This window comes from Cygnus atratus, chromosome 6 (assembly GCF_013377495.2).
Source record: "Cygnus atratus isolate AKBS03 ecotype Queensland, Australia chromosome 6, CAtr_DNAZoo_HiC_assembly, whole genome shotgun sequence".
Lineage (NCBI taxonomy): Eukaryota > Metazoa > Chordata > Aves > Anseriformes > Anatidae > Cygnus > Cygnus atratus.
In genome coordinates this window covers 38,902,866-38,929,296 of record NC_066367.1, presented here as the reverse complement: position 1 = coordinate 38,929,296, position 26,431 = coordinate 38,902,866, and the positions used below count along the sequence as shown (strand labels likewise).

General features: G+C 47.8%; 1 protein-coding gene across 5 annotated transcripts in view; it reads right to left on the bottom strand.

Moving 5' to 3' along the window:
* The window catches only part of FMNL2 (formin like 2), a 127,438-nt gene that overhangs the window by 31,129 nt on the left and 69,878 nt on the right, over positions 1-26,431 (bottom strand). For all 5 annotated transcript variants that reach the window (XM_035566103.1, XM_035566102.2, XM_050711751.1 and 2 more), the window contains exons 3-9: positions 26,148-26,228; positions 22,743-22,819; positions 21,474-21,557; positions 19,900-20,052; positions 10,330-10,438; positions 9,050-9,126; positions 6,519-6,612 (exon numbers count right to left, since the gene is read on the bottom strand). In XM_035566103.1, coding sequence (XP_035421996.1) covers positions 6,519-6,612; positions 9,050-9,126; positions 10,330-10,438; positions 19,900-20,052; positions 21,474-21,557; positions 22,743-22,819; positions 26,148-26,228 — 675 coding nt within the window. The remainder of the gene's footprint in view (positions 1-6,518; positions 6,613-9,049; positions 9,127-10,329; positions 10,439-19,899; positions 20,053-21,473; positions 21,558-22,742; positions 22,820-26,147; positions 26,229-26,431) is intronic.

Sequence of the window (26,431 nt, the reverse complement as noted above, 5' to 3'; positions counted from 1 at the left end):
AATAACCCAGCTCTGCTGTTTTCAGTGCTGTCACTCGTTATTCAAATAGAGAAATCTGACCCTGAATTCAGTATTGTGAAAAGTTAGGGCTGAACAATATTGTCTCACTTCGCTGGAGTGAAAACTGACGGAGGTAAACAAAGAGGCTCATTTGCCATGCCTCGGCTTTCCAGCTCGCTGCACAGCAATCCAAATGAATCCTGCCATTATACGCCCGGCATCGCTGTCGTGAGTAGACGATGTGCGATGGGACTGCAATTCTGCTCACCTGTCAGATATGGCAGAGCAGCGAACAAATAAGTCAATTAAACTGGTGTTAAACTAGAGGAAGTGCCAGCGTCCCGGACCGTGCTCCTTCCTCACCCCCGGGCCTGCAGGGAGCTATGCTGACTCTTCTCGGCCGAGCAGACAGGAAAGTTCAGACGCTGGGATAACCACAAAATGAGGAGCTTCCCAAAAGTTTCCTGGATTATCTGAATTCCAAGAATATTTTTGGCATTTCCTCTTGTCTTAGAGCAAAATGAGGTGGTCTTCTGAGAAATATGGTTCATCTTAGAAAAAGCACCTCTATTCTTTTTTTATTTTAAAACTCTAAAATTATTTCCCATATGGAGAAGCACACAAGCATCCACTCACCTTACTGAATTCAATTATTTTGGTATATGCTTATATAATAAGCAATTTAACTGCTTTGCTGGGTTAGAGCCAAAGTCGGGAAGTGTTTCCTGCAGAGAGCCAGGATTATTTCTGGCTGGCTTTCTGTCTCGCAACAGATCGCAGTCAATTCTTCTGCCTCCTCGGTTTGGTATAAAACTACAATTATGCTTATTTAAAAAAAAAAAAAAAAAAGAGTGGTAGAGCCCTCTGGTCTTTTCTCAGAAATACTTAGCTGTTATTTAAGTAAAGCCTGTGTTCAAAATGGAGATTAACAAAAAGCTGAATAAGGATCTAAGATTTTGCTCCTTAAAATGTTAGTTCAGAACGCTGCAAAGTATATTCAAAAACTGCCATTTTCAGATCTTCACAAAAGCTGAAGAAATTAGTATTTGCAAAAAAAAAAAAAGTCTTTGTAACTGTTTTCACTGTGCAATACATTAGAGCTGTTGGGTTCGGACTTTTTTCAACAAGTAAACTTACTGAAGTTGTTCACTTACTGGCTACTACACTTTTGGTAAATAAAAAGCTTATGAAGAATGCAAATTAAACAGCTAATTAGAAATGCTGCAAAAAATAAAAAGATAAAAAAGAAGCAAGGCCAAGACGAGCTGGAAAACAGCTTTTTGCATTCATAGCCTCAACAAGTTTTTATTTAGTTCTGCTTAACGAGAACTTTTTTTTTTTTGGTTCTATTTCTGGCCAATCTCACCAGATTTCTCCACCAGCCTGCTCTGCAAGCACAAGGTCCTTCAACCTAGCCCAACAGACAAAGGTGTATATCTTTATACATGCACATATATGTGTATGTATGTATATAAATGCAGATATGTAACGGGCAAAGCGTTACGGGACTTCTGCTGGGAGCGCACAACCTTCCAAAACCGCACGGTGGAGCAGCAGTAGCCCACACCCCAGCTCAGGACCGGCCCTGAGGATCCCGAGCCGTGGTTGCCATCTGGGCACCACCATGTACAATTGCAGCGAGCCCAGCAAAGGCACGGTGCGCAGGCCGGCAGCTCCCTCCCGCAGGGCTGCAGCTGCCCGCAGCAAGCCCCTGAGCCTGCCTTTCTTGTCAGCGGAGGGGATGCCCGGAGGTGATCCCCCATCGGCACCAGGTTCCCATCGTGCTCGCTTCACCCCACCTGGGAGCAGACAGACAAGAGCTGCCCCCTGTTAAAAGATGTTCTGGTCTTCAGCAGGATACCAGCCAGGTCAGCTGGGAGAGCAGACGCTTCTCAGCAAGCTGCAGGCTTGGTTCTTCTCCCATTCTCTTTCTCAGCTCTGTACAACGTTCATCTTCCCACTAGCACCAAGTGCAGCAGAACGTTTCCTGCGCACCCGCCCTCAGCACAGAGGCATGCGAGCACTATCTGCTCACTGGCACCTTTTCATTACAATTAAGCGACCTTCTCGCAGAAGAGACCTTCTTCGCAGGTTGCAGAACCCCGTCAACACACAAGCACCCTCCCTCCGGAAGGCAGCAGTGAACAACGTTGATTATGGCCCAATGTCGGGCAGATGACACAGCGCGGGGACAGTTTGACTGACACTCGCTTTGTGCCCCGAGCGAGTGGCGGGTGGCTGCCGCGGCAGCAGCAGCACAGCCTCCAAGTCACGTCCGTGCAAAGCGAGTGTGAGTGCGTGAGAAGCCGCACACGTGCACCGTGTTGGCTCCCACGGCCCCTGACGGCCACGCACAGACTCACCAGGACACCAAGGAGCCCAAATCCAGTGTACTGCCGCCTCTGTGAACCCAGAGCAGCATGCCTGCTTCAAGAAGCAGTATGCCATGAAATAATAGGAAAACAAAGGGTTTACTGTTGGCAGCAAAAGACAGCAGCTTAATTCTCTGTGTACCCACACATACAATCACACTATTAACATGAATCAACTACTCTGAAGAAGCATTAGGAAAATATATCTTGTTTTCCAATGGTGCACTCCGCCTGCTTCAATGTAAATGGGGCACAGGCTCCTAGCATCTGGTCTGTGACCCCCGCAGCTCCTACAGAGCTGTCTTGAGGCTAACTTTACTCTCATTTTCTTCCCCTGGCATTCTGCTAAAGTGCATTTGCTCATCCTGTAACACAAATCCCAGGCAACTCGGATAAAACCGTGTAGCCAGTTCTCACAAATCCATGGAAACAAGCACAAAGGACCTGGGAATATTGCTAAGGAAGCCCGGTTGCAAGTGGGTAAATGCAGGGGTCGGGGCAGTGCTGAATAGCTCGTCCAGCCAAGGCTGCCATTACCCCTTTCAAACAGCATTTTCCTTCAGCGCGAGAGGCTGGGAATAAGCGGTGGCTGCAAACAGAACCGGCAACAGGCCAGAAACTATCAGACAGATAAGGAGACAGCAAACGCCCCCGGCTATCCACGTGGGTTTCGTGTGGCACAGGAACTGCCCGTTATTTCCCCTAAGTGCAGCAGGATTCAGCCAAGCATCCTACAGAAAAAGGAAGCTTTGCACACGCAGAGCGCAAGTGGCCCCGAGCACACCCGGCGCCACTTTCTGTACGCAAAGACAAAGCTCGTTTTAACTTTCTTTCCCGTTTGCCCTGACCGAGACCTCCTGAAAAGGGATGAGCTACATGTGGCCTGGAAACTGGGAACAATTCACCCAGCGCCTGCACTGGCCTGGCAGGAGGGACCGAAGGCAGGAGGTGCCCTCAGAGGCTGGAGGTCGCTGTCCTGCCGCTAGGGAACAGCTCCCAAAGCACGGAGCAGGCTGCAGGAAGCACCACGAGATCAGCCTTCGCCATCCCCTGCTTATCCTCAGCGTGCAAGCTCCTGTCAACACGGCAGAGAACACAAAGGGGAAACACAAAGACAGATGAGAAACTAACACTGATGTCTCCCTGAAAACAACTGATTTGTTCCGTGCCATACGGACAAGGACTGCACTGTAACTGCTTCCTGCCTTCTGGCAGAACAAGAAGAAGGTATTCAACAGCTCTGTCACTCGCTGCATTGAAGCAGGGGCTCGCCTTTCCCAAAATCAGTGTGACCGTGCAAAGCCTGGCTTCCTCACCTTGCACAAAATCCTGCCTCTCCGTGCCCCCACCCCACGCTGCCCCTTCCCTCCCTGCTCTCCGTTTCCCGGCAGTAACAGCAGTTCCGGGTTTTCTCCGTTGAGTTCTGCTATGTTCAGTTCCTTCTCCAGCTCCTAGGTTGCTGCACGCTCTTGGTGGCCTCAGGACACCCATGTGTTTCCATTTGCAGAAGCGACCCGCTCGACATTATCCTAATTATTTGCTGAAAAGGCAGCACGGGGCTATGGCTGCAACGCGCAGTGCTGAGCCCGCTGCAGGGGGAAGCGCCCTGTGCACGGGAACCAAGGATTGCAGGTGAAGTAAGTGAGCAAGAACGATTTTCAAGAGACACCTTACGAAAACAAACTGTCCATTTGAAAATCCCGACCTCAGCCAGAAAAAGCTGGCCTGTAAAATCATTTTCAAGTGAAAAGCCATTTTCGAAAAGAATTCTTGACAAGATTCAGATCAGCTGTGGTTTTCTAGCTCAAGCAAACCCTGAGAGCCAAATCCTGTTCTCATTTACATCAGAGCAAAGCTCAAAGCCTAATGAAATATTTGATGTTCACCCCGATGCAAATGAGAGCAGAATTTGGTCCGAAATATCCTGTTTTCTCTACTGACTTTATTACAGGGAGAGCATTAGACAGGAGTTCAGGTTTCTTTTGAAGTTATTTTATGGCAAGGAGATAGGGTGGCAGAGATCTAGTTCAACAAGTCTAATCTGTCCTAAATACGTATGCTGTGTCTGATGAAAGAACCACAGGGAAGCTGAGGCGGCCCTGGGATGCATACTTAGAGAAGCCACACAAATATTATTGAGCTTACAGTAATTTAAAGTGGAAGTATCCTGCTAGAAGTTTAACCCTGGACGCTTTACATGTCGGTAACTCAGAGGTTTCTCATAGACCAGTTGAATGAATTATAAGCAGAAAGGCTTGAAACCACTACCGAAAGTTGCCCAGGAGGAAACTGGAAAACAACAGTACAGAGCAAGAATAGGCAGGATAACTGGACAAACAGAACAGCTGAAGGCAGAAATTAGACAGGTAAAATTCCTCTCCTCGCACACCCGCTTCACCTGCAACGCCCAGCAGGTCCACAGAACGAATGGCTTCATCAAGCACAAACAGCAGAGGAATAAATAAGGAATGGAAGACGAACTGATTGGGCTACGCAACGATTTCTGAGTGTCAGCAGGAGGAAAAAGATGACAGAAGGAAAGGAAGGAGCAAAAACTTGACTGCGGCTCTAGGAAGGAAAGGGAGCAAAAGGGACCTTGCCCACCCCTCCCTGTGACATGCACGAGGGCCTGCTCACTGAGCCCCACACTCCATCCCGACGAGTGGCATTTCTGCTAGTCGTTTGCCAGACTTATCTGGGATCCCTCGCTGTCCTCCCTAACGAGTTATGTTTCTTCTCTAACAGGGCAGTAATGAGCCACGGAGAATTTAAGCCTGGAGTATTGCCGCCGCACTTCCACGCATTTAGTGCTTCTCCTATTTAAATAAAGCACTTCTCAGATGTTACAGAAGTGTTCTCACAACAATCCCATTTGCATTCGCTTCCATCATTCCTTCATTTCACACAGCCACACTGACCACCCCTTTTGTTGGTGTAACCCAAAAGCACGGCTTTCTCCACGGTCACAAAATAATCTCAGCCTGAATTTAACTTCACCCCAGGTGAAGCCTCGCCAGTGGCCGTGCCATTCCCAGCAGCTCTGTTCTCAGGCAATACACACCAAGGCTCACATTTCGGACGGGTCTGGTCTTGCACACCCGGTGTTTCCACAAGAGGACCACACTGGAGTGACTTCAAACCTTTTGCTCCGGCTCCATATACCGGCAGGAACCTCAGCACTACAGCTATGGTAGAGCTCCACGACATGCAAATGTTTACAGAGGATGTAAATCAGAGATCGGTATCTCTCTACCAGAAATAATTCCCAAAACACAAAAAGTAAAAAACCTAACAACTTGGCTCGTTGATCATCTGCATTAACCCGCTTCGAGCAACAGTGGCATTAAGCTAAAACCTGCTACATGTTTATACACAGTCCAGCTGGGACTCATCAAGTTTAACAATTTTTGAGCTGGTAAGACTAGATTCATTTTTTCTTTGATAGTACATCCACACATATACCCAATATTCAAAATAAACCAGAATAGCAGCTTTCTTGTGCTTGATTCCCACACCGGTAATTCTGAACATTCATACAATGTTCTCAATTCCCATTAACCACCGTATGCAAACGTGCTACTCTTGAACGTGCACACATACGAATGACAGTTTTGCCCCAGTTGAGCAAACCAGAATACTTGTATTAATTTCAGCAGAGTCAGGGTTTTATCACAGAGGCTTGCTTTTGTAATTCCTTCACAAATAAAATTCTTGCTGATAGTAAAACCAGGAATTTTGCATTTCAAAGGCTTGTGTGAATTGCTCTGAAAATGGGAGCTGTAATCCACAATTCCTGGTTATTTCATCTAAGAACGTACAAAAGCATTCAGAAACAGAGGAACTGGAGTAAAGCTCTCCAAATCTCCATCAGCCCTCCCTTTCAGGGGCACAGCTCAACCGACCAAAAGGTAAAGGGAGTAATTCGCAGACTGGGTTCACCTTGTTGGGATTCCACTCTTTTACACAAAAGTGCACAAAACAATGCCACGATCACTGCCGTCTATGCAGTTCGAAGTGATTTTTGGAAAATCTACAGTTAATGGAAAATCCTCAGTCTAAGAAATTTAGATGGAAGAGAACGATCTAGCTAACACACAGAGAGCTACAGATATGCACATCAAATCCTGATAAAGCAGAAAAACGTACCTCCTTGAAGTTATCAAACGCAGACAAAATGATTTCATGCCCTCCTCTGACGAGACAAACAGCAGCTAAGAGTTCTAAGACGAGGGCCTTTGTCCTGCGAAGAAACCAAACCGTGGCAATCAATGACAAGCATGTGCTGAGCACCTTCTACCTGTTTGCCAAATGATGTGCGGATGCTGGGAGGAGTAGTTTGCATCCAGTAGTTTGCATTCAGTCTCTTGAAGCGAGTAAACCTGCAGGATGCATAATGCTGAGCATCGTCTGATCCAGGGTATTTTGAGTCTCCGGGATCATGCGGCTCTCCCCCATTTTAATGCTTCTCAAAACATGCAAAAATTTAAATCACAGATTGTACTTGTGGAAATCCAAGCAAACCCATGGCAGAACATCAATCCGGTAAAGGCAGAGCATGTCAGCCTTCCATAGCTGGCACTCCCAGAAGCTCGCCTGCACAAACTCGGCGAGGAGGCAGTTTGGGGCACAGCAGGATCACCGCACACCAGCCAGGAGCCAGCTGCCCGCAGAGCAGCCCGCTCCCTCTGAGTCCACTTCTTGGTGAACGTGCTTTTAACTCACATCTGTATTTCCCGATACAGATCTGAATTATTCTCTGTGACAATTTGCATTATTCGTAGCCCCCCTGAAAAGTAAGCTGTGGCACACTGAAGTGAGTAGAGGATGCCTCAGCACATCTCTCCCCTCTTGAATCAGAAATCTGGGCAACTGATTGACAGCACTGCTAACACAGGCATAGTAATGAGGGGGAGAAGACATCCGATTACTGAAAGAAAAGCATGCAACAGACTCACTGTAGCTCCAATACAAATAACCCCCAGTACTTTCTTACAGGGTTCACATAAGGCAAAAGCACCAACCGGACTTTATGGCCAGATGAGCTATGAGCAGATATTAAAATCATGCAGACACATATGAAATTAGTCTCATGCTTAAGCACTGACTCAAACCAGATGTTACAGAAAAAGAAATACCTTTTGGCTTTCAAAGTGTCAAGGTTATCTTTGGAAACCAGATAAAATGTTCACTTTCCGAGGAAATTTTATATGGATCACTTTCAATCCTTACTCATCAATTTTTTTTCCTGCCACAAGAAGAAAACCCAAGCTCTTTCAGACAGGCTCAAGGAGTTCTCACTATGGCTCATCAGTAATATCCTCTGCAAGGGCAGGCCATGAGCTGTGTGTGCAGGGAAAAGGCACGGAGATGGGTGTGCACAGCGTGGCCGGGAGGATGCCCAGGTCTGCAAGGCTGGCCAGAGCCCTCACCCGCCTGCTGCCTGCACATCTGCAGCTGGTGTGGGGACAGGCAGAGGACAGTACCACTGTGTTGGCATCTCTTGGGCACACACAGAAGAGATGGAGACTATGACTGCTTCCTACATTCATCCTCCCCCTGGCCTGCCAGCTCTCGTGGCACTTAGCTCCGCAGTGTGGTTGGGGTCAACGCTCCAGCGCGTCTCAGAGCTGCTGCTTCCCTTTGAGCACATCTCAGCCAACCCTAAGCACCCAAAACTCAGGTTTCTTCAAAAATCATGATGGGGCTAAAACAAGAAGTAATTAGGTTTTGAACAGCATAACATTAAATTGTCTTTCTAGTGTTCTAGCCACATTTGAATGCATTTTTTTTAAATAATCAGGAATCTAAACAACTCACCTCTTTCAAAACCAAAACCTTAAGTTGTCTCTTCATCACCTGATTTCCAGACTCAAGACACCAAAAAATGATAAAAACAATAAACTTCCCATATCCTTCCCATTACGCTGTGCCCAGGCTTGCTGACTTAAGCCTAAAGAGAAGTGAGGAAGGAAGTACCTACTTCCATCAGGACAAAATTTCAAGCGGTGCACTCCAAGGCAAGTGGACAGCCTCAGCAAAGGCGCTCTCTCCACATGGTGCTGTTTAGTTCTGTCACATCCCCTACTTTTACCTTTCCTTGCAAACATCAGTATGTCAGATCTGGTTTCATCAGACATGCAAGAGGTCTGCAGCTCCAGGCCTTGCTGGAAGCAGCTACCAGGGCCACCAGTGCGGGGAGAAGAGGGGACACGGCCCTGCAGCAATTAATTCCACTGTGGGATTACAAAACTGTGGCTGTGGTTGAAGAGACGCCCAACGCTGAGTCAGGTGCTGTACAGAGGCAGGACAAGAACAAAACCCTCTCTCGAAGACATTCAAACCTGAGGACCCCTCTGACAAAGTTTATTGAAGAAAATTTAGTTTCTTAAGGAAAATCCCATGTGAAGCTGCCCATGATCAGCAGAGTTGCACTGTAGCATGGTTGAGGAGCTCAAGCAGCAAAGATACAGCTGAAGAGTCAGCAGCTTCTGAAACCAACGGAACTACTGCTGATGGAAATTGCTCATCTATTCCCACCATAACACAGACTGAACGTGATTCAGAGTGAAGTCTGATTTTTGCTACAGGTTTGCGCATAAACATATCCATGAAAACCCCTTTCCATGTACTCTCTACTTACCTACTTCTTAAATTCTCTGATAGCAAGCACTGCCTACCTGGGATTCTTGTTGTTCAAACTTAGTGCAATTTCATTGACAGCATGTGGATGCGACATGACCATATTGAATCCGTACTGAAAAGAGAAGGGGAAAATATCGTCTCAGCTTTGAAACTGAAGTTATTATTTTTAAAACCCAACAAATTACATATCTCTGACCAGATCTGGCAGTCTTTCACAATGCTGTAAGCCAAATAAAACACTGCTGAGTTTTATCAAGTCAGTCAGCACATTTCCATCTCACACCGTGACTAACAACGACTCTGTCACCACACGTCGGAGGTACTCGGTTTGGCCACGGCAGCCAACAAAAAGGGGTCCAAGAGCTGCTCCTGCAGCACTGACAACCCCTCTGCCTGTTCTTCCCCCCCCCCGACACTTCTTATTTCTGACAGTCCAGTGTGCCATTTACTCTCCAAAGGGGGATTTGCAGTTCAGCTGCCAAAATCACTTCTCCAACACGCATGCTGCCACAGAGCAACTGCTGCATGCAGCTACTGCGCGAGTACTGCGGGGTCTGCTCTCAAAAAAAAAAAAAAGAATTGCTTTGGAAAATACGGTATCAGTTAGTACCACAACTGCACCATTGCTTGCATCCTTCCTGTTAGAAGAAAGAAATCCTGTAGCTCCCAGGGAGCTGCCATCACCACGAGCCCAGCTCACACACGTAGCAGTGTTAGAGTAACTCTTAAGACCACACAACTTGTAATAAAGGTTACCTATCACCTAGCTGTTAGCTGTTACTGTTTGAGTGACAAATCCAAAGCACCCGAAGATACCTGGGCGTGCCATATGAACACAGCATCCCACTGAAGAAACTTTGGTTTTTTGGTCCAGAAGCTTTGGTCCAGTTCATTCTTTGACTTGCAGTTACTACAACAGCCTTGCACATGACTGGCACATAAGCACATGACTAAGGGAAATCTTGTTTTCCACCAGTGTCTAACTTTAACTCTTCTAAAAATTCTCTTGTTAATACTAAATTCTGAGACAAACTGTAATTTCGTCTGTGCAGATGTAAGTCTAATGAGTTAGTGCAAAGGAGGTCCACCAAACAGGACCTGGCCCACCACGTGTGTGCTCTTATCTGTGTGCCTTCACGTGTGCCAGCTGTGCAGGTGGACAAAGGCTGTGTTATATGCAGCTTCCCAGCTACGCTGTCTAAGAACGAATAAGCATTTAAACCTTCCCATCAGTTTTACCTTAATCATTCACCGCTAACCTTTCCCTCCCAACAAGAAAAAGTGATGTGGTCCAAAAGAATGAAAAGGGAAATACCTGGTAGTTCATTATGGCCCGTAAACACATGATGCAGACGTGAACATCGTCTTTTTTACTCACTAATCTGGAATTTTTTAGCGTTCTTCGGCTTGGCAAGGTATTGTACCTGCAAACAAAAACAGCTTTCATCAGTCACAGGACTATTGTAGGTGGCCAGAAGAAAGGAACGGAAACATTCCTCCACTTGGTGAAAACGCACACATTTTTCAGTTCTGCAGAGCACGCAGCCATCTGACAATACGCATGCAAATAAAGCAGAAAGAAGGCCAGGGGCTGTTGACTTAGCAGCACGGGAAGCCCAGACACAAGGCTAACGGGCCCTGAAGGAACTGAGCAGCGCCAGGTACCAACGGGAGCAGAGGGAGCAGGACCTGCCAGCTCTCATCCACAGCTCTACCACAGCAGAGGTATCCCGTATTTTTTCTGTATATGCTCTGCTGGTGCAGACACAGACTTTTAATGAAAGTGAACAGTTGTAGGCATCAGTAAACTTATTAATTTCGGTTGCATTTCGTTTAAGAATGGTGCCTCTCTTCTACTCTGCAGCTGAGCTTTCTGAAAGCCCTCCAAACTATCCGAGGAAAATACAGCCTTTAGGAACTTTCCACAGCACAGAGGCATTAATTATTTTAATTGTAACCCCTAACTGGTAAATCAACCTTGACTTCTATTAAATAAGTGCATGGAATAAACACAAAGGGAAACCTTTCAATCTGTCATTTCTATGGCAGGGTAAATGAAAACCACATTTCAGCTCTTCCTGAGATACTGCTTATTTTCTTTAAGGCAAAACATGCTTTGGGAGCTGAGCACAGGAAACTGGAGACGAGGAGACGGCTGACATGTGAAATACATATATGTTCTTGCAGTCATACACAGCACTGAATAAACAACGAGATTAAGGCTATGGTCCAGAAACCCTTCTGACAGCAATGCACTAATAATAATATATAATTGTATGTATATTATATATATATGTATATATAATGGGTGTTGAAGTGGAGCAGGAGCAAAGCGACAGTGCCCAAGGCTTGTCCCATGTGTCCCCAGCCGCAGCCCAGTGGCCTGGAGGGGCAAGGTGGCACCAAAACAGCCCGGCCACTGCGGTCACGGAGCAGGAAGGGCATCAGCTGGCAGGCTGTGAGGCTGGCAAAACCCCCCAAGTGGTCACAGCGATCATTCTGCATTTCAAACTATCGCACTCAGGCCTGAAAGCTGAGGAAGAAAGCATAAAAATCTGCTGAAAGAAAGGCAGAAAGGAAAACACCATGACGCACACGCAATTAAGAGGTTTGTGAATTCTGACATCTGTTATGCTAAGAGCAGCCCCACTGGGGGAGGAAGATGAAATTTGTAGATGAAACTTGGCAGCTGGCGTAAACACGGCCATTAGCAAGAGCAAGGCTACCTCAGACAACTGCGGCTAGCCTCACCCTTGCCAATGCCACCTCTGCAGCCTGGACAATTCATGGGAGGGCTCTTCTTGTGTTTGATATGTGAAAATAACGCAGTGGGAAAAGCTTCAGGACTGTGGCATCCCGAGCCGTGACTAAGTGCTGAACCGCAGTTTAGACGAACCCATATTGGTACCCAGCGGTGACTCACAGCACAGCTGCAAACACCCTCAGAAGCAGGGCGAGCAGTGAGCTACGACGGGGACAGCTTCCAGAGAGAGGTCGGGCTTTTCTGCCTGGAAGGGCCAAGGGAGAACTGCATCAACGCAGGCGAGGGCGAGTGGCGGGGAGGGAGTGACGGGAACGAGCCCTCGATATTTCCTGTAACACGGGAACTGCGTGCCATCAAACACAGTCAGCGGGTGACGGGACGAAAGCAGACCCGCTTGCTCGAAAGGCACTCTGCAGAGCGCTCGGAGAACCAGGGCTCATCAGCACCACTGCTCCAAAAGCTCTTACACAGATTCACAAAGGAAAAACCCATCGACAACCACTAAACCCAGGATGGGATGACAGATAATCATCCTTGTATTAGGGTGATTAAATCTAGACTGCTGGAGGTAATCTGGACTACCAGGAGGCACATCCCGGGGTGGTTGGTGCACCCTGCACGAAGCGCTGCCCCCAGCCAGCACCTGGAAGGCACCTGACACGGCTTCAGAGGGAGCACCCCGCTGCTTTCCTCTCACCTTCTTTCCTTGCCACATTTTAAGTGCATCTGGGAGACTGCCCTCTGCACTGCCCATTCTACTGTGTACCTGCTTGTCTAATTCACGCTACTCGTTTTGTTTAAAAAGAGGCGTGGCTTTTAAAATCAACGATTAACCTCACTGTTAGTAAAGAATACTCACAAATACATGAACAAGTAGGAACAGACTACGGGAGAGGAGCTCCGGCGCGGTGCACAGCCGCTGTGCCCGGGCTGCAGCAGTGCCTGCGCTCTGCTTTCATTTCCCAGGAGCGCCGAGATGAAAGAAACCCCAAAATTCAAAGCAGAATTCAGTCAAATGGCTTTTTGGGTTTTTTTTCCATATATATGAATGCATAAATCAGCCGACGGGCACTCCAGAACGATCTCAGGCCTGCAGGAAACCTGACCCAGTTCTGCCGAGCCACGGGGAGCGTTCGGCGCACTCGGAGCGAGTTTCGGGGAGCGGACCCCGACAGGGAGCGCAGGGGAGGCAGAAAGCCCAGAATACAGGACGAGCACAGGCAAGACGTGGGCAGCTTCACATTTGGTAAGCAAAACTCCACCGGCTCCAGTTTTAACCCGTTGTTCATTCCCTCCTCTGTCAGGGAAGGCACTGCGGGGCCGCCCGGCTCACTCCAAGCTGCCAGCAGGATGTTTGTCGGGCTCTGCACCTCGCCCTGGGTGCCTGGGCACCTTGTCTGCTGCTCGTGGTGGCACCACGGGTGGGCGAGGAGCCCCAGCTGTGTGCTGCAGGGCTCCACGGCCGTGCCACCAGTCCCACCGACAGCTCCTGCGCTCTCACACCTCCCGGCCCTTCCCTCCGGTCATCCCCGGCAACAAAACGCTTTCCCAGAACCGACGGGGAAAAACCTAGGGCACCTCTTTTCCCTCCAAAGTGCTGGGGTATTCCCTTCAACCCACACACCGAAAGCACGTGCAGAAGTAATGCAGGTGAAATTACACCTTTCCTCTGAGGAGCCTGGGATGGGCAGAGCCAAGCACCCAGCTTCAGGTGGCAATCCCTGACCTGCCTGGAAAACGGCAGACGTAAATACACAGCTTCTTCTGCGCTTACCTAGGCCATACATTTGCCCTGAACAGCAGGAAAAGGAGTGCATCCCTTCCTGCGACAACAGAAAAGCAAGACCACATTTAATGTGGAGCCCATACCAAGTCAGAACTGGGAGGTGTGAAAACGCTGCCAGCGCTCGCGGGAGAGCATGGAAAAACATCTCCATATGCATTTCACTAAGTATGAAAAACACTGCAATAAAAACATTTAAAAGCCACTTCTAGTCATACACAGACCTTTCCTATAATGACTTATCTCAGCTCTAAACTACTGAAGACTGCATACATTATTTCCATTTAAATTTTAATAAGCAGAGCAATTAGATCTGTATCATGCCGCTGAGAGAAGAAAAAGGCTTTCTCGGTGTCTGGTGCATCGACTCCTCCGATTTCAGAATGCCTTTACGCATCTGTAGAGGTTTGTCAGCTCTAACAAATGGGGGCGAGGCTCCTTAAACTAGTGAAGGATGAAGACCTCGCACAGCCCCTGTCGGCGACGAGATCGGCGACGTGCGGAGCGCGCACCCTGCGGCTCTCGGTTCTGCCCACGGCGGTCTGCGACGAGGCTGAGGAACCGGTACAGAGTACGCGCTTGAGAGCTGCAGTGCAGAGAAAATATTCCCAGCACAGATGGGATTCTGCCCTAGATTTAGAGAGGTTCCCTTCAACAGATGCAAATTTCTTTGCGTAGACGTGAATGCCGAGAATCGATGAGGATTTTTTGTACAGAAACTCTTTCACAGCGACTGCACACTGCAAGTAAGGATCAAGATGCCTCCTCTGCATTAGTGGTAATTGCACCAGCCCCTGATGCTGTTTGTTTGCTTCCTAAAGGCAGGACAGCCGGGCGGTAGCTCCGACACCTCCCTTTACCCGACACGAGCCAAACCAGGGTGGACGATCTTCTTTTGCTTTTATGTCATTCCTTGTTACTAACCATCAGGCTGATGCGAGCATCTGGGTGAACTGGTGGTTTTGATTTCCTGTCTGCTGCAGGTCAAAGATTGTGTCACCGAGCGTATATTTATACTAGTAATGAAATTCAGATGGCTCCTCTTTTATTTCCTTTGCCCCTCCTTCAAAGAAGAACCATAAAACCTTACTCCTGAAAAAAGGAAGAAACAGAAAACCTGACCACGTGCAGGCTCCTGCAGCTCGTAATGCTTTCCTACTGCCAGCCGGGACGGGCCGGCAGCCGTGCTGAGCGAGCTACCCCACCTCCGGGCTCTTGGGCTGGCAGCTGGGGAAGTATTCGTGATCCGGCCTTTCCAAGCCGTGACACTGCGACCACGTGGCGAAACCAGCACCACCCAACCCTGTGCTGAAACGTACAATTTAGGGCTCTTTCCTGCCTCGGTCTCAGGGAAGTACCTTTCTGTTCAGGAATAATTTGGTCATCGTTTTTATGAAAATGCACCATGTAAGAGAGTCCTTAGATACCAAAGTCCCACATATAGCTTATTAAAACACCTGTGCAATGAGCTGGGGAACTCAAAGTAAGGAAAAGCCCTTTCCACCATGGTAAACATGCACATAACTCAAAGCAAACTCCCACCACCTCCGAGGGAGGACTTCCACGCTCAGAACGAGGACATGTGCCCAATCCAAAGGTGCAGGCTTCCAACGCGCAGCATTAATAGCAAACCCAAGTTACAGCTGCTTTCTCTTACCGTTTTTATCTTACTATCTGCTGAAGAGCATTCCGCCCTCATGTGTCCTGCTGGCTCCCTCCCGGTGGGAGCAGAGGAAGGCCCCGGGTGGCTCCCGGCAGCTCTCCCAGCTCTGCATGCGCCGGGACTCCTGGTTCCCACTGGGATTTTGGTGGCTTGGAGGAGGTGGTGTTTGCATTACAAACATTGCTTTAATGGCAGAAAGGGACTTTGAAGGGGGGGAAAATTTCCTACCAACTTTGCATTTCTCCACGGGGACCTGGAACGTGCAGCCTCCACAGAGGAAGGAACAAGGACAGGAACAAGGGAGCTGCAATCGGCTCCTCTGCCCATGCAAGGGCAAAAACATCCGCCTGGACGCGACAGAGCGGGTGGCCCCGGCGCCCCAAATGTTTCTTTTCTGGCATTTCAAACAAGGGCAACGAAGCTGGTTTTGAGCTGCACGTGTAAAGAGAATAAATCGCTTTGGGCCTCTAGTTTTTGTCTTTTTCTCAAAAAAATCTGGGAAAATTATTAATCCGTAATGCTGAAGAGACCTTTGCTGCTTAAAAAAAAAAAAAGGGGGGGGGAGAAAAAAAATTGTAACAGTCTGGTTTGGTCTTCCCCAACTCTTCTTCCCCTCTCACAGGCTGCACAGCCAGCTCAGGGCTATAAAAAAGCACGCTGGGGAGTGCTCAGCACGGCCACGCCGCACGTGTCCTACCTGACTTCAAGCACGGGAACAAGCGTTGAGACCTTCAGGTCTCTTGGTCAAGAAACCAGAAAATGGCAGGACGGGCAGCCGACTGCTCAGAAAACACGCTCAGCTAAATTAGCAAGCGTCTGACAAAATGCATGATGACAAAGTCAGCCGCTCCCTGAAGAGCGGAAGTGTAAATGGCAAAGTCCACATTAAATCGCTGTAGCATGAGAAGCAGTGCCAAAGTGGAGTCCAATTTTTGAATGCATTTAAAGCCCATTTACGGATTACGATACGTCTGTCTGGATTGCTGTCTCACTATGAACTCTGCAGATTCTGGAAACAAAAATAAGTTTCTGAGTTCAATCCACATAAAAAACTGAAGTATTAGACTCAGAAGAAAGGGAATTTCTTATGGCCTGGGACACTACGAAGTCACTATGAATATTTATCTGAAAGGAGGGTCTAACTCTCACGTGTAAGCAATGCTCTTTTTAGAAAAAAAAATAAAAAAAGAGCAGCAATAAAATCCCCAAAGATTCATCCCTGTTTTTATCCTTCTACCCTCATTTTGGTGTTTGCCTCCCAAATCCCTGTGCCTCTTTTTTAAAAAAAATCTCAGTTGCCAAGGAAACAGCTCCGAGCAGGGAATTGGCAGGGTCTAACACTGCTAAAAAGAGCTCCAGGAAGCCGAGTAAAGTTACAGCGTGCAAACGGAGAGCCTCAGCCACGCAAAGGGAAGCGCAGAAAGCCTCCGTGCCCACGGCGCCGGCCGGGAAGGCTTCGCAGAGGGGCACCCAGTCCTGGCCGTGCGCGAGGAGCTGCTCGCTGCGATGGGGCTGTGTCGTTTGCAAGCGTGCGAGGGCATCGCCCTGGCAGCGCTTCCCAGGGTTACGCTGTGCTTATCTCCTAGCCCTGCTACTGCAATTTAATGCGTACAGTGCACACCAGCTGCAGGGCCCTGAGGGTGGCAGCGGCTGACCCCTGAGGACGGGCTGGCAAGCCGGTAGCGTGATGCTGCCAGCCAGGCACCAAAAATGAGGAAACCACATGTGAAAGCTGGCAGGAACCCCTCGCCTGTCCAAAAGAGATGTCAGGATTTAATTGGGGGGGAGGTGTTGCACACAGAAGTGAAACCAAGAGCGCTCAAAGACGCAAAGGGTGGGGAAAGAGGAAAGGGAGAAAGCAGATGTCTTGTGAGCGACAGCCCCCGCGCCACCGCAATGCCACCAGCCCCGCTCTGCCCCGTCCCGTGCCCCGGCCTCGCCAGGACTCTGCCGGTCTCCCTGCACGTGGGGATCCACTCGGCTTTCTGTACGTATGCGAGACTATAGATGAGATTACAGATGAGAGTAAGGCACAGCTCTTGACCTGCAGTTAACTTAGTTCGGGAGAAATCTCCCCAGATCTTGTTTAATAAAAGGGAATCCAGGCCAAGCACATTCTCAGCTTTCATACTGGCATGGCAGGGACGAGTCTAGTTCCCGAATTTTACATTACCCTGTTGCGATTGTCAGACTCTTCCCTTTTCATCCCAGAGGGAGGCCCCTTTCCTCCTCTCTCCCCGTACATGGGCTGTCAACAAGGACAGGAGAGGAGCTCCTGCAGAGAAGAACCTGAGACCTGGGTCTCCACGCCTCAGGCACGCTGCCCACCCAGCACGGGGCAGTAACTTACTGACTTCAACTAATGCAGTCCTGCTCATCCTCCTGTGGAGACCCTACTTTGTTCTCAGGAGAAGATTCCATTTCGGTTGACCAATATTTATTAATTAATCGAAAATTAATCAAAAAAAACAAGTCTTAAAACTTCCCATCTACTTTTACCTTTCACTGTTCTTAACACACACCGTCCCCATCTACAGAAAAAATAATCGTTCCAGAACACATCAAAGATGCTGATCCTGTCCCAGGGCTCCTGCCCAAGGGCCCTGGTCCGGTGGGGGAGCACGTGGCAGACACACGCTGTGCTAGGTGACATTGCTGCACCCATCTGGGACAGGAGTACAGGTAACCGAACTCAGGAGCCTTCACTCACAACAAACTTGCTTCAGCTCTAAGAGAAAACCAAGGCTCTAGCAATATTAAAAGGTTAATCTTAACCTTATCTTAATCTTAACCTTAAAAGGTTAATCAACATGGATAATGATTAAGGCTTGGTGTCTTAGGTATGAAACTAATAATGCTTTTTGCAGTACGATAAAGAAAACTAATGCCTTGTGTCAAAGTAAAATGCATTTCAGTCTTTTCTAGAAAATCCCACTCTGCGGAAGCAAACTACACTTTGAAGTTATAATGCGATAACCACACATTTTGGAGGCTGAAATCTCCCAGCGAGGCTCAGGTGGTCGCTTACCAAGATGTGTGATTCTCAGATTATAGGGCATGGGAGCGGTTCCCATGCGCGGCACAGCCCGTGCTGCATGCGCCCTCACACCTGGCACTTACGAGGTTTTCCGGCTCGAAGCCTCATCAGCAGAGCGCAAAGTGAAGCCGCTCCAGAGGCAGGAGGGTGAAAAGCAGCTCTGGCGGCGTTTGAACTGAAGTTGCTCGGGCAGAGAAACCAATCTGATGGTGCATGAAGGGTGGGTGAGGGCAGAGGAGGGAAGGATGCAGGGGAGAGAATCGGGGAAGAACATTTGAAAGAGGGAGGGAAAAGGTGGATGTGAGGAGGAAGGAGACATTGAAACGGAAAATAAAAATGATGAGAGGGGGATATGAAAAAAAAAAGAAAAAGGATGGGAGGAAATGAAGAGAAAAAAATTTAAGAGACATGTAATGTATACCTGACTTACGCGTTTCTGGAATAACTGATCACAAACATGCCTCCCAAAGGCAGAGAGCAGGATCAGACACCCTCCTCCAAACATAAGACCCTGCATTCTCTGTTGAAGTAGGCAGAAACCAAACACACCACAAACATTGAAATCACCTTTGCAACATCAGAAAAAAAACTAGTCAACTGATTTTGCTGCACTCTACAGCCTGTATCTCTTTGCCAGAGCTGTGTGTCTGCCTCCTACTCTCTACTTTCTCCCTGATGTCTTTGATATATTCCAGATCTCACATCCGCCACCACTCAGGCTGTAGGTGGATGGCAGCCACTGAACAGGAACTAAAAAGCCAACATTAGCATTGAGTGACAAACCAGAACTGAACCTCGACTGGAAGACACAGAAAAAATCTGCAGGTCCTCACTGCTTCCATCTCTGTAGGACTCCTTTATGCTCACAGCACCATGTAACAAAGCTCTACAAAAGCCCAAAAGACTCAAAACGTGTATAGAGTCAATCCCCTTCAGCACTCCGAGCTGTGCCCCTGAGTAACTGTACTGGTAGCCTGAAGATGCTCTTCAGTATGTTTTGTAATAGTGAAGGATCGCGGGAATGCAAGGTCCTGTAACAGAGCTGACTGACATTCAGTCTTGGGAAGGGATCCTGCCTTTTCCACAAACTAAAAAGAACAACCACTGTTTGGAAAGAGAGACTTCATAGTAAAGCCTGGGGTGGTGCTCAAATTAACATCAGGTTTGAAGCATGGAAGTGGCCTTTAAAAAAATAAATCTTGTTCAGAGCAGAATGGACGGGATGTGCTGCTAGAAGAGACCATTTTGGATGAGACACCAGACCAGAGCTCCAGCCTGGCTGGATCCATGGAAATCCTGAGATGCTCTTTGGAGAAGAGTAATTGCTTCCTCTGTGCAAGTCACATTGCACCTGACGGAAACATATCACGCATCCTTAGATCATTCTGCCATTGGAAACGGAGGCAGTCTTATTCATTTCATTTCCTCAATTGCTGTGAGATGCTGCCCCGTGTTATTAGCTTAGCACTTCTTTCCACCTCAAAACCATCAGCACAATGACATGTTTCCTATGTACGTTGAGCCTACACTGTGAAACGAGGGAAGATGAAAAACAGTCTAATTGGAAAACCATGCTGACTCTTCTCACTCGGGCACTCGCTGCTTGTAGGTCACCTACTGCCTGCTTCAGTGCCTTACCGTAAAGTCGAGTGCCTGCCAGAGCGGGAGATGTTATTGCCAACTGGCGAGGGTAAATTGCTGCCTCTGTGCAGGTCTTCAATAGATCGGCTCCAAGGTTTGGACTTGTCCATCGAGTTTTCCACATTGTTCTCCAAACTCTCGAAGTCAAAACTGAAAGGAAATAGAAATTCCGAAGCTGGGTTAGACAGCAAAGATGCACATAGCGTTTTCCTTCCTGTTAAACATCTGCAGACTTGTAGGTCCCAAAAGATTACAAAAAGAAAGGAAGAAGGCACCGCAAACTAATTTCCCTTCAGCTGCAATTCAGAGCGAGCTTCAGATACATATTGCTGCAAATCTGGACCTTGACAAAGGGCAAAGCTAACCGCACGAGCGCTCAGTTTCAGAGGGATCAAACAGCTATGTATTATCCTACTTCAATGTAAAATAAATACAACATTGGCCACTTTGCAGATGAAAAGCATTGCCTTGAAGGAAAGAGGGAGAATGCTTAAAGCTGTCCCCATTTTATTGCAATAAATCAATACGTTGTGCAAGTACTAATTCAGTTTCCTCCATCAATATGTGACTGAGCATTTACACTGGCTTGTTGGCCCTCACTAATCTGCTAGCATATGTAATACATTACCATAATTGTTATAGATTTTCTTTGATTTCTGATTTGCTGCCCATTGTACTGCTCTTTCAAGCAAAAATTGCTTGTTCCCCTTACAGTTTTTGAGGTTATTACTCATGTTCACCATGTTAGAGAGGGAAAAAACCCAGCAGGCTAACTTGTGTATATTTGTATAATTTTAGGAACAAAGTCTTTATACAAATACATCTTTTTGCTGTGCACAGTTTTTTCCAGTGTTAGTAACATTTTCAAACATATAATTTTCCTTCATTGATTCAACTGCAACTCCACCAAAAATCTTGTTCTGTGCAATGGCAATATATACATCTGATGGCATCTTTTTTAAAAATAAAACATCAACTCCACTCAGCTTGAGTTCCCAACTACAATAGTATCTTTAACCCACCACTTAGTTTCACACAATTTTATACAAAAATCTATTGCTACAGTACAGTGAATGGAAAGCCTATGGACACACAAGAACTTGCCTGCCAGGAGCTGTGTGAGTAGTGGTTGATGTGGGGATGGTGCTTTGAACATGGCAGGCAGCATTACGCTCCTTGGGGCTGGACACTAATCACAAACCTATTCCTAAGGAAGTCTGCATGTTTCAGTACATTCCTTGAATTGTTTTTGCTTTGTACCCTAAGACAGTCAGAGGCTACCAAGGCTAAAAAACATCAGTAAAGCCTTAAAGATAAATAATCACAAAGGTTAAAGACTTTTTTTCCTCTATAGGATGCTATAATTCAATAGTTTAGGACTAGCATTACGATTTTCTCTGCTCCTGCTCTGCAGTAGGTACACAGTACCGGACCAAGCTCTGGCACCGAGCCTGGCAGCTCTGCTACTGGAGAAGCCAAGCATCTCATTGAGCATCTCATCAGCGTTTCCCTCTCCTGGGGGTTTTGCTTAGCCCTGCAAGCCCAGCAAGTAGGAGGCAAGCCTTACTTACGTGACTGCGTACTGTGCGAACGACAAGTACTCCACCAGAACGTCCAGGCCTTTGTTTTCTTCATTCAAGAACTCCCTGACCCATCTGTTGGAAAAATCAAGAGACGTCAGAGCATTGCACCGGTTTTGTGCAGTTACTGGAATTCTTTTCACAGAAACTGAAGACACATCCATTGCAGGAAGACAGGACTGCTGAGTAAAACCTCTTCTTTCTCACTCAGGAAAAGAGGACTTTGAAAAAAAAGAAGTCTTTTGTTTACTTAGAGGGCTTTACAAATGTACTGAAACACATGTACTGAAATGTACTGAAAGCCTTTTTGCAGCTAGGACAAGAAAAACACTGCACCTCAAAACCATAAAACCCCCTCTCCAATGCACACCCTGCGCTGCCCAGAAGCTAGACGTTTGGCCTAATAAACACCAAGGGCCATGGATGTCCCGCAGAGCTCGGCTGCCCAACTCCTCCTCCGTGCTCCATGATGCCCAGGCAGGGGCTACGTCTGTCCTCTAGTCTGTCCTCCAGCACTTCTCATGTTTATTTTCCACACCCTGGCCTCTGGCAGTCTTTCAGGTGCATACGGACAGCACACGTGGAGGAGTAATAGTAGCAAGGGTCGGCCCTGACAGCCCAGGTGCACATTTGCACATTTAGCAGTAATTTTTGCCTTCTCCTTTTTAAAAAGCGTTGACCTATTGCCATGAATTTTAGTCCGACAATTACTCAAAGCCTTTTTGGTCGACACACTGAGGCTTCTTGTGCTGAGGCCCCAAGCAGACAGATGAAACAGGCAGAAATGCGCACTGAGACGGCCTGCTCAATAAAAACCTGCAGTCCTGGCGATGCTTTTACTTGTGCTATTTGAGAAGAATTTTCTGCTTTGTGAAAGCAAAATACTGGCAACGTTACTTACAGCCAGGCTTTGTGAACTGTATCATGTTAACGCTATAAACCAGCATGTTTTAATATACATATTTTTATAGCTGCAGTGCTATTACTATTCTAGACCCAATTATCCTCACTTTTGCCCTGACTTACTTAGGGTGAGCAGCAATCTTTTGACGGCCTTCACAGAGATGTGGATTAACCCTATCATGAAAGGATTAAGGCTGAATTTTCTCCTGAGATGCCCAGCTATCCCTTACCTGAGCCCTTCAGGCTTTAACAATCAATATAAGCGGTACCATTGCCTAGCATGCAGAGATGTTTTCTGAAAGACATCCATCAGTAGATGTAAATCTAGTAAGACCAGAGGTCATCAAAAACCCTTACCCAATGTGATTTGTTCTCAAAGAAATTTCCAGTTCTCGGAGTACTTGAGTAGACTCTTGGACTCGTCTTCTGAATTTCTGTAATGGAGTGAGAAGGCAAAAACAACACTTAGACTTCTGTGATGCTATTAAAAATGCCAGCATCTCATACAGCACAGATTGAATACATAAAACATTCAGGCAAACTGAGAAACTCTCTTAAATCCTGAGGAATGCAACAACAACAGTCAGGCAGTCAACAAAAACAAACTCAGAAAAATAACTTCTGTTCCCGTGTATATTTTGAGTTTCCAGGATTAAGAAAATGAAAAGCCTGTAGATAAATACATATTTCCTTACAATACAAGCTTTGTTTTAGTAACAACCTCTCCACTGAGAACTACAGTGTTTGGACGTCACTCCCAGCCATATGTTTTAATCTCACTTTTGTGACCTTACACCCACACCAAAAAACTGCTGTAATTTCTGTCTAATTACCAAATTTGTGGGTGCGAGTCAGTAATGAACTACACATGTGCTACTATCTGCGTGCTTTAATGCTTCATGCACACAAAATTGTATCTGCAAAGTTAGAAGCTGGGAAGAGGCCATGAAATGGCAGAAGTGAAATGCTGGGCAGTAGAAAAAAGACGATGTTTCGTGTCATCCCAGTGCAGGAGGAGAAAGGACTGCCTGGCAAAACCTCCCTGTGATGCAGCAAGAGGTCCACATCACCCCAGGGCTCAGAGCAGGCTCTGGCAATGGCAGAAGACCTGTAAACGCACACCCGAGTCGAGTCGGGCAGAGCTGGGTGCGTCTGGGAAGGTTTGTCAACGTCCAGGACACAGCGAGGCCACCGCAGGGACCTTCCTGCACGCTGCGGGAGAGGGAACTTGTTCTCCGTGCACCGCCAGGAGCCCGCAGCGACATCTGGGCCTGCCTGGCTCCTAGGGAGCGCCGCGAGCTGGGTCACTGCCGGGAGCACGGGGAAAGCACAGGATTCACCTCGCCTTGCTGACCTGCGGGAAGGTGATCGGCTGCCTCTTCACGAGGGTTTTGTCACACACTAGTTAGCACCAGCGGCGTGCTGGCGCTCAGACTAAATTCCCAGCTCAGAAACCCGCTGGCAGACTGAAATAAGGGTCTCACTGCGAGGTCCTGGTGGACACACGGCACTATTAATTTCTCCTTTGAAATAGCTCGTTGAGATCAGACGAACGGTTTCTCTGGACCTCGGTTAATTAGCTCAGAGTACAAAAACCCAACGCCTCATCTCCGGAGAGAGCTGATACAATCTAACTGCAAGCAATAAAGCCCCACATCTGGGGAAGTGAAGGCAAAATACTGATGTAGCAGGAGGCAAAGACGAGAGCCTGGGGCAGGGGGGCACGACAGAAACAGGCAGCCTGTTCCCAGGCCACCACGGCAGACAGCAATAAAGTGGCTCAGTGCTTTACGGCCCCCTAGAAGCCACCAAACTGCAATTTCTTTAAAAATGACTAATTTCCACACTTTTAATTTTCCTGTTCCAAAGTTCAGCTCAGCTGAAAAGTCGCCGTTTTCCTGGGAAGAGCCATCCCCAGTCCCAATTAGAAGCCCAAGCGCACATCTCACAGCAGCGCCGGGAGCCACCTTCTCTTGGCCACGCGGGGCATTCTCAGCGAAAACGCTGACCCAGCCTCGATCACAGGCGTAACTCTGGTAATCCGAGCTCTCCCCACAATATCCAGCATCCGTCCAGGAGCCCATTTGTAAGTCTTTCCGACACGCAGCCCAGGCTGAGGAAAGGCTGCTGGTGATACAGAATAATGCGACAAAAGAGAGGAACTCAGTGGAGCTATTTTTAGGCTCCTTCGGTTTTGTCATTTGTCATGGGACTCTTATAGTAGTATTAGGATAAGAAAGGCTTCAATGTGTGCCCAGGGACTAACCACAGAGCAAAGCCAAACACACTGAACGAATTTCAAAACCCTGCAGGAGAAAAACACAAAGACCCCCGTTCAGATTTTAAAAAATAAATAAATAAAACAAACAACAAAAACCTACAATCAGCTACGGGCAAATTTTAAAGGTTTCCTCCTAAATGGCTCCCTATTCCTCGCCGCAGCCCCCAACAAGAGAAGCCCTGTCAGAAGGCATCACTGCAGCCCTGCAGACGAGGGCTCGGCGCGGGCGCGGGGTGGGCGCTTGCTGCCTGTGTCTGCAGGAGCAGCGGTGCGGCTCGGCCGCCCCTCGAGCTGGCCCTGGCTCGAAGCACTGTGTCAGGATATGTATTTTACTGCGGGGCACCCATCTCAGCTAATTGCAGGGCAGCACAAAGCAGCGACTGTCGAGGACAAGAGGAGCAGTCAATGGCAGGAACTGCTACGCTCTCCGTGCCGGTTTTTTTTAGGGTATTAGAACTATCAGCACAGGATATGAGCTGATGTCCACAGTGGTTAAATACCAAAGGTTGAGTGATGGTTCTCCGAACGGGATGTAAATTTACACTTCTAAGATCCCTGGCAGCTACTTCTAAGCCCATGAGGGCGGTGCAGAACTGTCAGAACCAGGCACACTTCCCTGCTGGTGCAGAAGCCTCGCTCGGGGACGCCCACATTCCCTTGATGCTGTGCCCAGCCCTACACATCTCGCTCCCCCAGAGGGTCGGTTGCTTCCCAGAGGGCTGGTTTCCCCAGCCTGGGACCTGCTGAGCACCGGGTAGAGGTGCCACGCTCTGCGGAAAGCCGCTCGCGTGCACAGCCACAGCACCACCTCCAGCAAACGCCGCCGGTGCAAGGAGGGCCCCTCCGCGCCTACAGGACAGCGTTTGGCTCCAGCAGCTCTCCTGTGACTAGGTGTCTACCTCAACTGACAAAGGCATCTTTGAAAGGGCAGGTGGAGTGCCTGAGTCTTTTGTGAGTCATTAGCAGACAATTCTGGATAAAAAATAGGCAGAAGTATGCGTGAGGCTCTCTGATGGGACCGCAAGCAAGAGGTGAACGCGTGCCAGCTGAACTGAATCCCTTCACGTGAACGCCGAGAACAACTCAGAGCTGCAGCAACCCCCCGACACGGGTGAGACCCACGCCACCCGGCACGGGCTTTACCTGCCACCAGCACTGCCCACATGGAAAGGCAGACCTAGAGCGTAGCTCAGTGATAATTTGTCAGACTATTTATTGAAGCTAAAGTTATTAAAACAATTTGTTTCATGTGTCAGATGGTCCCTTTCTTTGCAACATCTGTTCCTCTTTCTAAGCTGCAGAAACCGCAGTGTCTTTCCAGTTTCTCTTTGTTTGTCTCTGCGTTTTGTTACATCTCCAAGACTTTTCTCAGCTACTTTCGCAGAGCCTTTTACACAAAGGCAGGAAGGAACTGGGACCCCAGGACCATCCTCGTGGAGGAACGAGGACAAGAGGACGAGGGGAAACAGGACGCTCCTCACCTTCCTGGTCACTGCCGGGTCCAGATAGCCCTTCAACTTCTGGATGTACGTGTGCGGAGGGTTCTTCACTTGAAACCTTTCCTGCAAAGGATGTAAGAATAAACATGAGCCGTTTTATAACATTTTCATGTTTACTTATTATATGTATGAAATACATGCACGCACATGCATATTTAAACATTTTATACATAATATAAATTTATATGTGCATCCCCTGTATTTATAAATACTGAATCTACGCATATACAATATGCATGCAAATACCATATATTTACATGTGTCTT